This window comes from Triticum urartu, chromosome 6A, assembly GCF_056163025.1.
Source record: "Triticum urartu cultivar PI428250 chromosome 6A, HENAU_Tu73, whole genome shotgun sequence".
NCBI classification, from domain to species: domain Eukaryota; kingdom Viridiplantae; phylum Streptophyta; class Magnoliopsida; order Poales; family Poaceae; genus Triticum; species Triticum urartu.
The window spans coordinates 284,053,398-284,071,247 of record NC_141878.1 but is presented as its reverse complement, the minus strand read 5'-3'; the positions used below and the strand labels follow the sequence as shown (position 1 = coordinate 284,071,247).

General features: G+C 47.5%; 2 protein-coding genes across 4 annotated transcripts in view; one reads left to right on the top strand and one right to left on the bottom strand.

The window, feature by feature from the left end:
* LOC125513468 (cyclic nucleotide-gated ion channel 1) overlaps positions 1-17,433 on the bottom strand; it is a 36,655-nt gene extending 19,222 nt beyond the window's left edge. Inside the window, exons 1-6 of one of the 3 annotated variants that reach the window (XM_087527846.1) lie at positions 17,254-17,433; positions 12,719-12,864; positions 11,939-12,467; positions 11,082-11,294; positions 3,900-4,177; positions 3,701-3,812 (exon numbers count right to left, since the gene is read on the bottom strand). In XM_087527846.1, coding sequence (XP_087383972.1) covers positions 3,701-3,812; positions 3,900-4,177; positions 11,082-11,294; positions 11,939-12,467; positions 12,719-12,747 — 1,161 coding nt within the window. In that variant the 5' untranslated portion in view covers positions 12,748-12,864; positions 17,254-17,433. The remainder of the gene's footprint in view (positions 1-3,700; positions 3,813-3,899; positions 4,178-11,081; positions 11,295-11,938; positions 12,468-12,718; positions 12,865-17,253) is intronic. The other 2 variants (XM_048678590.2, XM_048678591.2) reach the window with 2 other exon arrangements.
* Positions 6,114-11,075, top strand: LOC147965014 (putative B3 domain-containing protein Os03g0621600). The gene has a single exon (XM_087527847.1). The coding sequence runs from the start codon at positions 9,897-9,899 to the stop codon at positions 10,392-10,394; it is 498 nt and encodes a 165-aa protein (XP_087383973.1). The 5' UTR covers positions 6,114-9,896; the 3' UTR covers positions 10,395-11,075.
* Positions 17,434-17,850: the final 417 nt, after the last annotated feature.

Below are 17,850 nucleotides of genomic sequence, written 5' to 3'. Positions count from 1 at the left end.
GCAGTTTGTCGGTTTAATTTCACATTTGCCCAAGCATTTAACTTGTTATCAAACTTTAATTAATACCTTCACAGTTACACATACAAATGAGTACGCCTACAAAATACCCATATCATATTGCTAACTTCCTATATATATATATATATATAGGGTCACGCTATTCGTCACCCTGGTTGAGGAATAGTTATTCTTCACCCCTCTCTATTTTGACATCAATGCACTGTATTTTTATGTTTCGTAAATTTTGTCTTATTTCATACATAAAAAGAGAACGTAAGAAAATATGTACTCGCCGTAAAAAATATTTTATGTTACGTAAAATTATGAATGTAAAAACATAGTGTAAACCATACATAAAATGTGATTTTTCTGGTCTTATAACTATATTTTTATTTTTTTTAAACCAAATTTTACATATTGAATCAATCTGCACGTAACTATTTATATTCTAAACATAATTTATTTAGAAAGCGATCGTAAGATTACCTCGGGTGAAGAATAACTTATTCTGCATCCTGGGTGATGAAGGTGTACGTATTACCAGCCACTTGTTGTTTAGTAGCACTGTTAGGTTCTAGCATTCAATACCTATTTAGCATCAAATTATTTAATCCAAGTAAATCCCATGGAAGGGATCACGTGGATTTTGAAAAGTAGTTCCAAATTGTTAGGGGTGAAAATACGAATAGTTTCAAGTCTTGATGGCTTCCCTCGTCTATTAGGTTATTTCATCTTTCGGAACCAAAGAAGACATGCTCTGGGGTTCTAATTCTATGCATATCCATCACGTCCCCACGTACATAACTTGGTGAGCAGTGGTTGTGGTGGTGGCGGGGACGAGAAGCGGCTGCGTCGTTTGATCAGCTATCTGCAGTGGCAACACTGGCGTCAACAACCATCCTTTCTCTCATATCATCGCATCCTTTCACGTTTCATCATCGAGGTATCAGTCCAAGTACAAATCCACTTTTTATTAGTTTATTTGAGTTATTGTGTTCTATGCATTCGATGTGATCAAAACTCAAAGAAAAATGATCTACAATAGTATCATCTGCTAATTCTTTGGCTATCTGCCAATCAAGATGAGACGTGAACCCAGCTCGCTGCTCCATCAAACACACAACAGCGTATGTCAGTCTAGTACATATGCGGGCAGCAGCGCACAAGAACCCAGCTTGAACTTATATGGGACACTCATGGTTCATGCCAGCGTCTAGGACGCACTCGCGTGGCCGCTTGTGAGCCTATGGTTCAAGAGGAATTGACTCTACAACATGCAAGGAGGCTGTGTTCTTCTCAGTGTGGTGATCATGACAAACTGGAAACTAGGGATGAAAATGGAGTGGAAAGTTTTCACTTTTTCGGAGGAAAAATGGAAATGGAGAGGAAATATGAAAACGGAAACGGAAATTTGCAAAACGAAAATGGAAATGGAATTTTTCATGTGGAAACGGAAACAAAAACAAAATGGTATTTCCATTAATATGAAATTTCCGTTTCTACTATAGGCCCATGGCTGCTTTGTAGCCCAACTACCAAACAACACACAATGACACAATGAGTAGAATGAGCAAAACGTACCATGTGAATACCAACTTTTACTACCGCACACATACTCAGCTAGACTCTATACGGAATTGTCATGTACTACTACAATACTACCCTATGTTACCAACACAACCATATTATTTTGTAGCCATGTTAAGAATTCCATCAATTTGTTTGTTTTTTGTCTGTATTTCTCTATGATTCAAGGGGGTTTTAAGTTCCGATCAACACACAGTTTTATTTCCATGTCCGCTCTGTGTTCGCTTCGTGTTTGTTTCTGGTAGTATCTGTTTCCATATTCATTTCCGGGGTTTCTGTATTCGTTTCCGCTTCTGTAAAATAATATGAAAACAAATATGGTAGGACCCAGTTCCGTCCGTTTCCGCGCCGTTTTCATCCCTACTGGAAGCAGTGTTCTTCTCAGTGTGGTGATTAGTTAATTAGTTCGAGATATTAGTCCTGGCCTCCTGGGTAGTGTTGATTAGAAACTAACTTGATCTATATGGTCCTAGGTAGTGTTGATTAGTAACTAGCTTGATCTGTATGGTCTTGGGTAGAGGTTAATCACCTGCACATGAGTTCAGATTTACAAGCCAAAAGGACTCCAAGGCAAAATAAAATTTAAGGAACATTAGGTTGTTCTCTGTTTGTAATTGGAATTAATTTTCAGAAATAATACAATAGCTATCACTGTTGTAGCTAGAAGAGTCATGTAAAGTCTTGCTATCCCCTCAATATCCAATTGAAACAAGTATCATGCTGTAGTGCTGTTGTAAATTAAGCACCATTTACCATGTTATGCATGTTAAAAGAATTCGTGTCACCTGTTATTTAAAATTACCAGACTCTAGTGTCTATCCATTGTCATTCTGGATTTGGTTCCCTCGTGTGATCTCTACTGCTTTCTCTTTTTTGTGTCACGCGATTCTGAATTTCCGTGTTGGCAACATCTTCGGTATAGTCGTTGATTGCTTTTCTTTACTACTACCTCCGTCCATGTTTAATGCCCCCCAGACCAAAACGCAGGTACCAAGACGTCTCAGCGCATAGTAACCCACAAGAGTCTAACCAACCATGGCGTGTAAAATCCCTCTCCGTGTCCCATTAATTCTCTGTTTGTTCCTCCTCTTAATGCGCTGCGGCCGCTCGCAAAACAAAAAGCATGCGTTGGCTGCATGCAAATGACTATCCGCTCACCTTGCTGCATGCCGCCGTTGGCAATAACTACCGAGAGCACCGACCAATAGAAAAGAACGAGCGTTTTGCATGTGGCCTTTTAAATCAGGACGTGCCTAACCTGCTCACGGGACTAAAAAATCCGGACGGAAGTAGTATCAATTAAAAGAAGCGTCTTTCATGCACTTATTTTTTTAAACAATTCATTACGTTGACGTGTGTATCAATACCTTTGTTCAGGTGCACGAGCTGGTCCAGCCCTTAAATAATTAATTGGCAAAATTATGAACTTGTCTTGTATTGGTTTGTGGTATGCTCTGTTGTGCTGGGAGTATTGTTGCTCTCTACATTGCTGTTCTCATGGAAGGAAGTTAGAATTGATATAACTTCGCATTATTGTTCTCTCTATCTTTCTTGTGCTGGTTTTACTGCTTATGTACTTGTCAACTTCTTGTGCATGAATAATTTGTGGTGGTTGGCACAAAATCTTGATCCATGTAGATAACATCTGATAGTTAAACTTGGTTTACCAATGCAAATGGTACATAGGGTTTAACCAAATGGGAGATGTTAGCAGGAATCTCATAGTGGCAGAGATTCAACCCCCCAGCAACCGAATTGGTCGAGTGGCCAAGTGGGGATCACCCAATCCCTTAGTGGAACTAATCCCCTGCAACCGAACATTAGCCTAAGGGTGGGAGTACATACTCCCAGGAGTACAAAAGAGGAGCTCTAGGACAGAACGAAATCATATACTCTGGGTAGATGGCACAGTGAGATAAGGACTAGGACGGAGCGAAGCTGGGGTGCAAGGAAAAGCGACCTAGATTTCATAATTGTGATTTTAGCATGCCAGAGAAACACATCAACATGAACAAAAAAAATAGCTAAAAGGGGTTATGAGTATTGCAGCCATTACCACTTAATCCAACAATAAACATAACAACAAAAGTTGGCATCCATAGTAAATACATACCTGCACATTACCAATAAGAAGGGCAAATAAGACTAAACCCGATATCGAGACAAAAACAGCAAACAAATTCTCCCATGTGTAAGTGCTTGTTTTCAGATTTTGACCAAGAGAGCTGCGATAGGTAAACCAATACATAAATACAATATCGAATTCAACATTCCTTGATGGAGTACAAAAATAGTTAGGGGAGGGGCTAAACCTTAGACTTTGCAGACCCCACCAAAAGCAATAGAAAAATTTCTCAAAGAAACTCGTCGATTGTGAAACAGTTCGGAGAGCCGGTAGGTAAATTCCAAAGGTTGGGTCTATATCGTCGCTGCCATTTGTCAGACAGACATTTTGCAGGAAAATATTGTCTCTAGCTGTATTACTCCCGCAATATAAAGATGCAAAGTTACAGTTTATCTTGCCACATTCTTTTCTCCAGCAGGTATCTTCTCGCTGAATGGAAAGAAGGTACCAAAGGGCTCCAAACACCTACAAGCAGTTACAGTATCAGCCCTTCTTAGTATCTTGAGTATGGCTATCAGCTAACCAAATATATGCAAATAATTGCAAGTCATCTAGAGATTAACCCTCTTGTGAAGAAATTAATCATCATAGTATACAGGCTGATTTAAAATCATTAAGTTATTCGGGAAGATATTGCTTAGTGAACTAGTATTTGCTTAGGAGTGGACGTACAACCCCACCACCTACAGGGCTTCTCCTACAGTTTTTTTTAGGGAAAGGATAGCAGATCATATAATCTTGGGAGAATCAGAAATACAGTCCAGTTGCACACACAAGTGCTGCTAAGTCAGCTGGGAGAGGATTGTGCCACATAATCTCCATTCTGCAGTTCTCTTTCGAGAAAAAACAGTATTTGATTGGATAAGATGCTCAGCGCCTCAACGTTTCCAAATCACCATCAAACCAGATCAGATATTCCAGATATATGATCCAAAAGTGTCAGCGATACGGGAAACAGGGTCCCCCAGGCCCGCTAAAGATGGGCCTAACACAGCACCACGAAGCTCAAGGAAAGGGAGGGAAACCTTGCTGTGGGCTCCCCAAGCACAAAGGCATCCGGCGTGCAAGAAACCCAGGAAGGTGGTTGGGGTCCTTTCCGACCACCCGAACTCCCCCGAGTACCAGCTCTGCTCTTGTGGGCCCTTCGGGGGACCCACCAACTGGTGAAGTATCAATACAGGTCTGACTGGCTCTCTTCGGGTTTTGGTTCGAACCCAAGGGCCGACCGGCACATTAAATGTTACCTGCATACCTACGATACGATGAACAGTAAGCCGGTTCGCATCATTCTGAGGCGATACAGCCTGCCATGTGTCAGAAAAGTGACAGGCGCAACCCACCTTTCTGACTACAAACCCAATTGGGGGCGGCACGTCTCTCCACCACTGATGGATGGGGCCCTGCGAGCTGTGGGCGGATGGGCGACTTGTTTTTGTCAAACACCACCTGTGCACGCCAATCTATTTTCTGACGGACCCGCATGGGCTGTGCAGACTACACTGTTCAGTTTGTTTGTGACATATTTTGTAGCAGGCCATTGTGGTGCCCCCCGTCTTTTTATAAGGGGGGGACCAAAGCCATGCAAAGGGTTCACATTTTGGAGAAGCATAGCTCTACAGTAGACTAGCGCTCAACACTTCAGAGGAAAAAAGAGAGGAAGAGTTCATCCTGTAATCATACATATCAACATCAACAGATCAAGAACACAAGCAGGACGTAGGGTGTTACACCTCGCGGTGGCCTGAACCTGGGTAAAAAAAAACATGTTTGCTGAAGTGATTTGAAGTGTTTTTGCCCCTGGCTGAACAAAGAAAAGAGGGATCTCCCAGGTCTTCGATATCGACGAATTCCCCGTCGACATCTGGCGCGCCAACTAGGGGGCTAAGGCTTCAGGTCTCTTCAGATCATCTTCATCAACCATGTCCTCATCCGCGCAAAGACCGAAGCACTCCGGCGCAGCTGGCGAAGCCCCCTCGGACGGCGTTGCACCATCCGGCAGCCGGCTCCCTTTGGGCACTCACTGGTCGGCACGTTGCTGGCAGAGTTCGAATACGGAACCCAAGCGTCCGCGCTACATAACGCGTGTGTCCTTCAGCACTTTCCCGTTCTGATGGAGGAGTCTCCTAGGAGTTTTTGGCTCCAGAAAATTGTCGGGTTGATGGGCATCGCCCGTCGCCAAGAGGCCCCCGCGTTCAAACAAGACTTGTGTCCTCCCGCCCCGGCACCAACAAGGGTCTTCCATCGCTGTGCCCGCCAAGCCTCGCTTGACGGGACCAAGAACACCGCTCCAGGCCCCACCTCACGATCACTGCTTCCGTTCCTGTACGTGCCGGGGATCTTCGTGACACCCCCTACAGCAAGAGGAAGGCTGATGCCCCCAAAAAATGGACTAACGAGTGGTGCCCTGAGCACCTCTCCGATAGACATGCCCTCTTGGACTGGCGAGACACCAAGGCATTTGCCGATAATCGACGCCGAGCACGCCGTGACATGAAACGCAGCACAGGGTTGTACGAACAAGCGCCATCTCCGCCACATACACGACGAGGATGATGCTCGCCATGGCCAAGACGACTTCTTTAGCTCCCACGGATCCAAGGTTGTGGCGTGCATCCATGGGGGCGCTTGCATGCCCACTTCACGTCAGACAACTCAAGTTGTTGGCACGGGAGGTTAACCCGGTACTCCCAAGCGTCAAAGCATCCCAACCTCGGGCAACGAGGCCTCTTCATCTTCAAGCTCCTCAAGAAGTCGGGTCCCTTCGAGTGGACCCCCGAGGCTGATCGGGTGCTCCAGAATATCAAGCGGTATCTCACTTCTCAACAACAGCGGTTGCCACCAAGACCTGAGGAACCGCTGTTGTTGTACATCGCCGCCACCCTCCCCCTCCCCCCCCCCCCCCCCATGTCGTAAGCGTCGTCCTGGTGGTGAAGCGGGAGGAGACGTCGGAGCCCAAACATGGGTCAGAATCCCCGGCTTAATCAGCATCAACTCTTAGCGCCGGATCTAGGCTACCAGTGCATCCAAAGGAGACAACCATCATCAAGCAAACCTCTAAGCCTAGGCTCCCCTCCAGCCTAGAGCCAATGGCCGGGCCCAACCTCCCTTCCAGCCCCAAACTAATGGTTGAGCCCAAGCTCTCATCCACATTGGCCCATGAGCCCGAGCTTCCACCCACCCATGCTCCTTTCCAACCCAAAACAGGCGACCAAGCCCAAGCAAGCTCTCATCTAGGCTGGTGTCTGAGCCCAAGCTCTCATTCGACCTCGAGCAAACCAAAGAGCTCGAGGAAGCGTCTCCGACTCTGGGGCGGGTTGTACAACGTCCTATCTACTTTATCAGTGAAGTCCTGCGTGATACCAAGTCGCGGAATCCAAAGATCCAGAAGTTGCTCTACGCGATCTTGGTCGCATCAAGAAAGCTGTAGCATTATTTCCAAGCCCATAAGGTGTCCGTCGTCACATCCTTCCCGCTCGATCGCATCTTTCACGACCGTGGGACAATCGGCCGCATTGTAGAATGGGCGATCGAGATCGGGGAGTTTGACCTTCATTTGATCAGCTCCCATGCCATCAAAAGTTGCACCCTTGCCGACTTTGTGGTGGAATGGACTCGTGTGCCCAAAGACAAGGTGGAAGAACTATTCGCGGCCCCAGGGCACGAGAATCACGAGCACTGGACAATGCATTTCGGTGGATCCTTCACGCTCCTAGGCACGGGGGTTACAATTGTTCTCACCTCTCCAACGAGCGAACAACTCTAATACGTAACACCAACTCCTTTTCATGGATGCTACCAATAACATGGCCGAATACAAGGGACTGCTTGCCAGCCTCCGGGCCGCAGTCCCCCTCGGAATCCGTTGCCTACTCGTCAAAGCTGACTCGCAACTACTCATCAACCAGGTGTCCAAGGAGTACCACAGCTACTCATCAACCAGACGTCCAAGGAGTAGCAATGCTCAGACCCACGGATTGCAGCATCCAAGCCCAGGTCAAGAAACTGGAGCGGCATTTCGACAGCCTGCAAATGTTGCACGTGAAGCGCCACGTGAACCGAATCGCTGACCACTTGTCATGACTGGTTTCCCGTCAGGAGCCGATCCCAGTCGGAACCTTTAAAGAAAGGCTCTTCCAACCGTCCGTCTTGATCGCCGATCAAGACAAAGGAGCTTCTTGATCGCCGATCAAGACAAAGGAGCTTCCTCTTGCTTCGGCGAGGGTGCAGAGGTGTCGCCTTCTGCAGGGAATCAATAGATCAAGAACACAAGCAGGCGTAGGGTGTTACATGTCGCGGTGGCCTGAACCTGGGTAAAAAAAACTGTGTTGTCGGTTGAAGTAATTTGAAGTGTTTTAGCCCTGGCCGAACAAAGAAACACCGTCGACGAAAAGGTCACGATGTCATGCGAACCATTGTGCTTAGGAATAAACTTGCTAATATTTTGAACCTTTTACATATTTTATCTTAGAAAGTTCCGGCAGGTTAAAAAAATAGATTCATCTCACAAGTTGGGACATGTTTCTGCTTTGAAGTTTGAAGAACAAGTTTACATGATAAAAACTGAGTGAAAAACAAGGACTGATTTGCACATAGTAGTGACCTTTAATCTACCAAGACATCGGCTTAAGACAAGATGTTTCTCACTACGACAATTTCATTGTTTGTGCATATGGTTTAGCATGTGATAATCATAAAATGCATTGTGTGTTCCATAAAGAAAAAGAAAAACAATATCCCATGTGCTTTGCTATGTGACATTGTTGTTTGCACTACCTCGAGGAATCAAAGTTCACAAACATAAATTTCGAATGCTCACTAGGAGAATATTTTTCGAAAACAAATCCTTATGGGCGTGTTTGGTTGCCTGCATTAGGTCCAACCAAGCCCACGCGGGAAGAATCCGGCCTGTTTGGTTGCCCGCATACACTATTGGGCCTGCATCGCACTAACTTTAAAGCACCTCTGGGCTTGTCTCGCTGGGAAAGCTCAAATTGGCAGTTTCTCCAGAGCCAGGCCCGCTCGATGCACGTGAGCGGCGGGAACTGCACGCGCGGAGCCATGCTCGAGAAGCCGCGTTGCTTCCCGAAGCGCCGGCAGTTATTACCCTCACCGCCCCCTCACCACTTTGTATCCCCGCTGCCCACTCTCACCGACGGCGGTGGTAGCGACGGCGTGCAGCAGATCGGAGAAGAGCAAGGCGACCACCGGCTTCCGCATCATCACCTCCGGCACGACAATGGCAGTAAGCACTTTTTTCACCTCCTCACGTACTCATTCGCATTCGATCCGCGTTTAGGTTCGATCCGCGTTAGGGGAATGGGGAATCGAGGTAAATAGCCATAGGATTGATCATAACATCGTCATGAGTTTGTGGCACCGATGGATTTGAGGTTACCGATCGGGATTGAGTACAAGGGTATTGGGGGAAAATCTTTCACAGTAGTTCTAGATCTTAGCCTCGGCTACCCTGGAGGCGTTTGGAGCGGCGGTTACCCTTGCCCTTGTTCTTCTCCTCGAGCTGCACCACCGTCTCTTCTTGCTCGCCGGAGTCCAGATCAATTGGCATGCTTCGGTGTCCTGGCTCCGGCGCCCTTACAACCATCGCCACCGCAACTTCTTCCACCTCCATCGCCACCGCTTCTTGTTCCTCCTTCACCGCCACCACAGTCCATGTCGTGAAGTACGTTGCGGCACGATGGTCGTGTGGACGCCTGTACTCTATGTACTTGGCCCCCTTGACCTCTGTCGGGCGTCGCCGAAGTCGGCTTGATTCATGGCCCAGCGAAGATGTCAGACGACATAGCACCCTTCGCTAGGTCAGGAATCAGCGTCTTCAACTCCTCCGGCGTTGCCTTCTTCAGCACCGCGTCCAACTCTTTTTGCATGTTTGCCATGCTGGTGAAGTTGGAGCAGACTTCCATGGTGTTCTCGAACTTGGTGCGGTCACCGAGCGAGCACTCGAGGAAGAAAGCCCTCCATCCAATGCCCCAAGGGAAGGGGTTGGGATTGCTGCTGGAGTTCATGGCGGTAGATAGGAGGGAGAGTGAGAGACAGAGAGATGACTGAGTGAGATGACGGGTAAGTAGTGACCGTGAGGATGGGTAAATAAAGGGGTTATGGACGATAGGTTTTAATGGCGATCAACCTTGGAACTTTGTGCTCTTCATAATGTGCGCTCTTCGTAATGCAGATCGACACGGACAACAAGGGCAAGGAGGTGGTGCTGCCCATGGAGGTTGAGCCGGCCACGCCTGAGGAGGTGGCCACGGATGAGGATGTGGTGCCTGAGGAGCCCCCTTGCGGCAAGTGTCGTAACTACGGCCACTACCATGAGGAGGGAGGTCCAACCCACTCCTGCAAGGTGATCCTTGCCCCTCAGCTTGAGTGCATCCCGATGCCCCTGGACTTCACCAAGCACTTCCCGGCGGTGCCGCAAGAGTTCAAGCTCAGGGCCAACACCGGCTGCTCATGGAAGGTGACTGTCTGGCTGATGGACGGTAGGGTGACCCTCGATCAAGGTTGGGCCCCCTTCGCCGCCATCCATCAGATCATGATCGGCTACATGGTGACGTTCAAGCTGCTCACTCCGGACATGCTCAAGGTCATCGTCTTCAACGACGAAGGCATTGAAGTGGTCACCAAGTGCAACAAGCATGACAAGGCCTTCACCGTCAACGTCTAGGACTGCCCTTCCTATGCTCCATCTGGTTTAGTTTCTTATCGTACTGCTTTGCATCCGAACTGATATGTTTAAGTGTGGCACTTTATTTAAACTACGGCTAGCTATGGTTTAAACTATCTTCTGTTGTGTGTGCATGATTGTTTCTTCACGCTGCTGTGTGTTGGTAACCCCGCCAACAAGTTGAAGAGGTTACCAGACAATAGTTGTTGCATCGAACCAAACACCGAGTAGTTGCGTGAGCCGAGCCAATGCAAGCAACCAATCGATATGCCAAAATTGCTAGCCTAATGCGAGAGGCCTAAATGCGGGCAACCAAACAATGTGCAGATGTCAGACTTTTGGCCTGTTTTCCTTCAACCAGGCTGGGTTGAGCCAGGCTGAGCTAACCAGGCCCGGCTCCTACGGCAACCAAACACGCCCTAGCTGTATCTACTAATTTATCCGTATTGATGTGAGATCGCATGATAAAATTCGTTCGGGAATTATCTTCGGTCACAAATAGAGAAGTTTTATCAAGCAATAATTATTGGGTTACCACTTAGGCTCTTACCATCAAGAAAAAACTATATACAATGAACTCAAATCAGCATGGATTCAGAATTCGATGTTATTAATTAAGTTTAGAGACAGAAAAGGGAAATAAATTAACTTGCATTCTTCTTACTAATTAGTGAGCGGAGCACTTACATGGCTAGCGAGCATATAAATTAAAAGGTTAAAAGCAGCACCAGCCCATGCGGTCTCTGTAATTATGCCAGCCGACCTTGTGATTTGAAGGTAGAGTGGTATTATTCGAACGAGCCGAGGCACGTACTGACATGTAACAATAACCATCAGTATATCTTTTGCCTCCATAACCTTGGAATCTTTGAGATGGGGTAGCACTAACAATACAAAAACCTGGTTATTGAAATGATGTCGTTATTGTTACATATTTGTGACAAAAGAGATTCTAAAAACGCAATATTCCGCATTTGTTTCATTCAAATTTAAGAATAGTATCACCCAGTTAAGAACAGTGACTGCATTCAACCTCTTTTTTATGTCATAGGTGGAAAGTATCTGCCCTTTTTGGCATGTTCTATAAGTATCCCAAAGCTTCAATCATACCAAGTAAATGAATAGTACAGCATTAGCTTATAACTCAGCATTTTAAATACAGAATGCCCCAAGTAATTATTGTCTCTTATAATTCCCAGAGGACAACATTCCATTGGTTGATGTTCTGTTATCAGCAGTTATAATTACTGTGCATAACCACACTAAACATCTCATCTCGTTGATGCGCTTGATTGCATAGATGCTCCATAAGTCCATATCTTTGTGCATTCTGGGCCATTAGGCCCCATAAATTTTTAAGTACACTAAAATAGCTAACAGCAACAGTTCCTACTGCCTTCCTAATAAATCATACATGAGAAAACTAGTACAAAAGTGCATGCATACAACTAGTCTTATTGGATCCTAACAAAACCATCAGAACTACAAGAAGCACATGATGTTCAACTGTTGCAGGTTAATGCAGAAAATGGCATACGAAGTACCTGAGGGAGGGGCATAACAGCTAAAAAATCAATCAGAAAGTATGTAGTTAGATACCGCTTTGCTATTGCAAAGGTGTCTTCAACCAAGACACCTCGACCAAATACTCTGGAAGGAGCAACAAATCCTGTTCTGAACTGAAATATTATATGGAGCAAATAGAAGATGTCTGTGAAGAAGCGCAGGATACTTGCAATGGTTGCCAACTTTTTGTCCAGATATAGGCAGTTCTTGACACCATCGATCACTGGGATATAAAAGAATAGTGGGTCCACAGAAACTGCAATTAGACATGATATCACAAATATCTTGTTCCATCTTTGCAAAAATGGCCCTTGAGGATCAAGAACTCTTGTTTTGGCCTTCCTTTCCTCTGGTGTTGATTTGTTCAGGGTTTCAGGGCGTGAACTGTTCCCTAAGAATGAGAAGGCTCCTAGAGTCTTATCCTTTAGTGAGTCAAATGCAGTATGCCTTCCTTCTGAAACTATCTTATCTGAACCGACAGAATACTCTGACCTCCAGTCATGAAACCTGACACACACACACACACACACAAACAGCTAAGGCTACTTGTCAGAATAATGCGCAGGTAGATTCTTATTTTGGCAGCTCTTTAGATATAATAACTTCGGAATCTGTCAAACATGAACTTTTTGTAAACCATAATGAAGCTGACCTCATATGTTCCCAGTGGAGTAGGTTTTCCTTCGAAATATGAAATTTTCTATTTCTATTTGAAGACACCAAACACTCTTCAGTACAAGGGGAGCATAGAAACTAACCTCACATATCTCTCCTCTCGGAAAGCCATTCAGTCTGCCTAGCACCAGCAGATAGAACAGGACTAGGACCACGATGGGTCAAATCTTCAAGTGCAGCACTGAAGTATCATATCTCTGATGATCACAGCAAGAGATGAGTAAGCGACCTAGAAAGGCATAGACAGCAGGTCGTTGTAAATTCTTTATAACATAAAAGTACAGTAAAGGGGAGAAAAAAATCTTAGGGCTGAAGAATCAACGAAAGAAATTTAAACTGATCAACATGACCTTGTGTAGCCTGAGAAAATCCAACTGTTCAATTCATTATTTAAAGGGCTTGCTGTGAATACAACAACAAAAAAAACTAAGTCATCCTTTTTTTAGGAACACCAAGTACTGCACAACCGCACGTACACACTCATTCACATAGTGCCCACAAAAGACCAGATGCACAGAGAGCTTCAAGATTGACGAAGTCACCACAGTAGCCTCACTGTCGAAGAAAATTTCGCCTCCTGCTGCAGAATATTCCTGTGACACACAGGGTGTCAAACCCAGGGTTTGATCCCTGGTGGGATAGGGGTACAACCACCCTCCTAACCATACAACCACAGGTTGGTTCTCCACTAAGTCTTTTCTCAGCACTTAGCAGACGATCAAACGCAGGTACATAAAGAACATACTAGCAAGTAATTTTTAGTGTGACACCGCTGAACGAGAGCGGAAACTACTCCCAATTCCTCCTGGACGGGTTAATAGCGACCCCATTGCTCACCGCCGGGGCTTGGGGCGACCAGCTATACCTGTTCCTGTTAATCCTTGCCATCGACCCCATTGCTCACCGTCGGGGCTTGGGGGGACCAGCTATCCCCTTTCCTGTTCATCCTTGCCATCGACCCGCTTCAACATATACCTGATGCTGCTGCCGCCTTGGGGGCTCTTTCCCCTCTACCAGGGAGGGACATGATGTTGTGGGTCAGACTCTATGCTGGTGATGCCATCATTTTCCCAAACCCTTACCGTGGCGACATCAACAACCTTCTCCAAATCCTCGAGCAGTTTGGGCGTGCTACTGGACTTTGCATCAACCCATCCGTTGCCAGGGCATTGAACTTGATGGTATCCTTAAGGGGTTTGGCGGCAGCAGGGTAGGTTTCCCGATCACCTACCTTGGGCTACCGATCACTCTATCAAGGACAAGGCGCGTGCATCTCCAGTTCGTCCTTGATCGGATCAAGGCCAAGATGGCAAGATGGAAGCTCATGAACCATGCGGGCCGGCGGGCTCTCGTGCGCTCCCCATCTTCGCCCTGCACTCCCCGACTTCGCCCTGACAGCAATCCGTGCTCCCACGGGATTTTCCAAAGAAATCGACAAAATTTGCAGAGAATTCCTCTGGGTGCACGAGGAGAAGCTTACTGGTTGAAAGTGCAAGGTCAAGTGGACCTCTGTCTGCTCGCCAATTGCCCTGGGAGATTTGGGCATTCACGACCTCGACAAGTTTGAGCACGAGCTACAGTTGCGATGGCTCTGGCTTAGCTGGCAGGCGCCCTCACGCCCATGGGTGGGCTCTGACTTGCCGTGCGACCAGCAGGACCGAGACTCTTCACTGCAGCCACCTCAGTCAATATCAGGAAGGGCAAGCCCACCTGTTTCTGGGAGTGAACCTGGCTATGCTCTACCCCCTTGTGCCTGATGGGACCAAGGCTCTACGTGCAGTCTAGAAGAAAAGCTAGATCGGTGCGTGAGGCCCTGCTGAATAACAGATGGACTCAGGCATCAGAAACCAACACCTGACGGAAGAAAACATCGCTGAGTTCCTTCTGATTTGGAGCATGCTCAGAGCGTCCGCCATTGTCCTTCACCCGGACATACCAGACGAAATTCTTTGGAAGGTCTCGAGCTCGGGCTCATACAGCGCTGCCCCGGCATATAAGTTACAATTCTTGGGAGGAACTAGATCACCCTTCCGTAGCCTGTTCTGGAAGGCTTGGGCTTCGCGCTGCAAGTTTTTCGTATGGCTTCTGCTCCAAGACAGAACTTGGTGTGCTGATCAGCTGCTATGTCGTGGCTGGCCGAATGAATACTTCTGCCCTCTCTGGACCCGGAATCTTGAGACCTCCATGCACCGATTCTGGCAATGCCCGGGGGCAAAGCAAATTTCGAGGCGGGCCTCGCTCTGGCTGGGGTGTTGGGCGCTGAACCCCCAAGCATGGCCAGAGGTTAACAATTCACTGGGGTTTTGGGAAGCGATCTCAAGCTCAACGACAGCAGACAATGCTAAAGGTGCCAAATCCCTCATGATCATGATCACTTGGGAGATATGGCTGGAAAGGAACAAACACATTGTCCGAGACGAGATTTCTTCCATAAACACAATCATGCATTCGACCCGCCACTCTTTGGATTCTCGGAGAATCGCAAGAGCAATCTGCATGCAGCACCCCTTCGGTGATCCGTCCTGAAAAGATCAGCATGCTGAGCAACCACTTCTCTTTTTTTTGGGTTGCTACCCCCGTCTCTGGATTCTTGGAGAAACGTCAGAGCAATCTGCATGCACCACCCCTTCGATGATCTGCCCCGAAAAGATCAGCATGTCAAGCAACCACTTCTCTCTTTTTTTTTTGGGGGGGGGGGGGGGGGGTTTGCTACACCCACCTTTCCTCCTTTTATCGCTTCTCCAACTATGATGATGTAAATACTGCTCCCTACATATCAAGCTGCACACTACTAAAACTAGGTAAAGGCGTGAACTGACTCGCCTGAGAAGTGGATCGTCCAGTTCCGCTCCCACGAGCGACGCGGGCGAGCCCTTGTGCCGACAAAACTCAGCCGCCTCCCATCCTCTCCTCTCCTACGCCACCGCCGGAGGGCGAAGCCGGCGGCAGCAATGTTGCTTGTCCTCTCAAGGGATTGACTGGCAGCACAGGACATCCAGGCTTCGCGTGGGCATGGGCCTCTTCATGGCATGCGGCGGCGCAGCCGCGGGCTTCCAGTGGTGGCTTGGATGTGAGGCTGCGGCGTGACGACACCTCGACTGCAAGCTTCCTGCACTGGCACAAGTGCGAGGCAGTGGCACGACGGCTTGGAGGCCCGACAACGGGCATGCTTGGGGCGCACACAATGCTCCGATCTGGAGGCGTGGCGCCGATCTGGCGGTTGTGCGCCCCTGATCTAGTGTCCGTTGCGCTCCGCGTGAGCACGCGCTGGCAATGTTGATCTGTCTTTCGCGCTCCAGTTTCGGCCATGTCGGACCCTAAGTCGACGGGCCTAGGCAGGGCTCTCTTCTGCGAGGTTGTAGTTGGTGGTGTGTTCTGTCTACGGCGGCGACCTCGCTGCGGATTGTGGTGGCCACCAAAACGTCTTCATGAGGGTTCCTCTCTCCAGATCAGGTAGCTTACTTTGGCGATGAGATGCAAACTATGGACGATAGCATGACACGGAGGGATGGTTGTGCAATGGCGGCGGTCACGCATCGCATGTAGCTACTGGGATCGCTAAAAAGTGGTGGCAACAACACATAAGTGAAATCGATGGTGGCGCACAACGGCGGCGGTCACACATCGCATGTAGCTGTTGGGATCGCTAAAAAGTGGTGGCGACAATGCATAAGTGAAATCGAAGGTGGTGCTACTCGAGCACCCGGTCTGGAGCTCCAGGGTGAAAGCCTAGGTCTAACCCGAGTTGGTTATATTTCACAATGGTGATGTTTTTACGTTGTTACCTTGTTGAAGGCATTGCTCGGATATGCTTGGACTGGTTCTTTAAGGTGAAAATATAGATTCTAGCCTTGGGTGGTTGGATCCAGTGACATTGGCGCTTGAGCGTCACTCCCTTTCTGAAGGTGTTGCTGCTGAAGAACCTCTTCGTTTGTGTGATGCCATGAGATAGTTGGTGCAGATATGGTCATTGTTATACTTTGTCGCAGATCTTGTTATACTTTGTCGCAGATCTGATCGCTTGGGGGGGGACGGGTTTCCTCACCTACTCATAGCTTTGGTGTTATATGACATTATTATTTGCCGTCGTGTTTTTGTGTGCATACCCTTGGTGTCGGCTATGTGCATCTTAGTTATGCAGGGGCTGGGTGTATGCTCATTGTGTTTGTATTCTCTTGATGCTTCGTTTTAAGCCAATAAAATTCACCATTTGTCCAAAAACCTATCACAATAAAAAGGCAGCGGTTGCTGGATCTTTCAAAAAAGAAAAAAAACTAAAAACTACTCTCAATTCCACAGCGACGAAGCAATTTCTGCACCTAACCACTCTATGCCGGCGAACCAAGTCGGCACTCCAGTGACTCCCTTTCACAACAACAAGGTGCTACCACGGGAGATCACAATTCGCAGCACGCTCTTGACCCGCCCGCGCAGAGAAAAAGCAACGCACACGCACCGGGCAGCTCCGCGGCGAGATCGCGGCACCGGCAAAGTAGCACGCTAGGCACCTAATGGATCTGAAATAAGCGGCGAGCAGAAATGACAGATCCGAGCGACGCGGGGACGGGGGCAGCAGGATACGCCACTGTAGCAGCAGCAGCAGCAGCACAAGGCTTACCCGGACGGAGGGTCTGGGGAGGGGAAGCGTCACCGAAGAGGAGGAAGGGGGCGAGGCGGTGATGCAGTTTAGCCAGTGGGGTGGGTATCGACGACGGGGACTAGACCGGGGTAGCCGGACGCGCTCGCGAGGGAACGAAGCAGTCAGAGTCCACGACGATCCGTTTGGCCGCCCTGAATTATCCCCGTTTGCTATATACTAGCACAAATATCCCTGCGTTGCAACAGAAGAAAAATAATAATATCGTAAATAATAATCATGACTCATAGACTCCATCTCCCGTGCCGTCTAAGTTTATATTCTCTATTTTAATACGGCATTAATGGATTGGATTGGATTAGATTGGATTGCTGGTGTTTTCTCTTTCATAGATCCATTAAAAACTTGTCATAAGTAGCGACACGATTAGAACATTATCTACATGTATCATTTTCTTACTTCATGGCACATGCTTATTGTAGAACATACCTACAGAGAGAAAAGTACCCGTTTGTAAACATGCATTCTCTTTTCTTGGTTGCTTCGGCAAATCCCCTCTTTGTGGACAGGTCATCTTCTCATATCCTTTACCTCGAAAAATGCTGCAAAACCTTGTCT

What these genes read in the sequence shown, in the direction of transcription:
- LOC147965014 (XM_087527847.1), top strand. Translation starts at nt 9,897, where the DNA reads ATGCAGATCGACACGGACAACAAGGGCAAGGAGGTGGTGCTGCCCATG.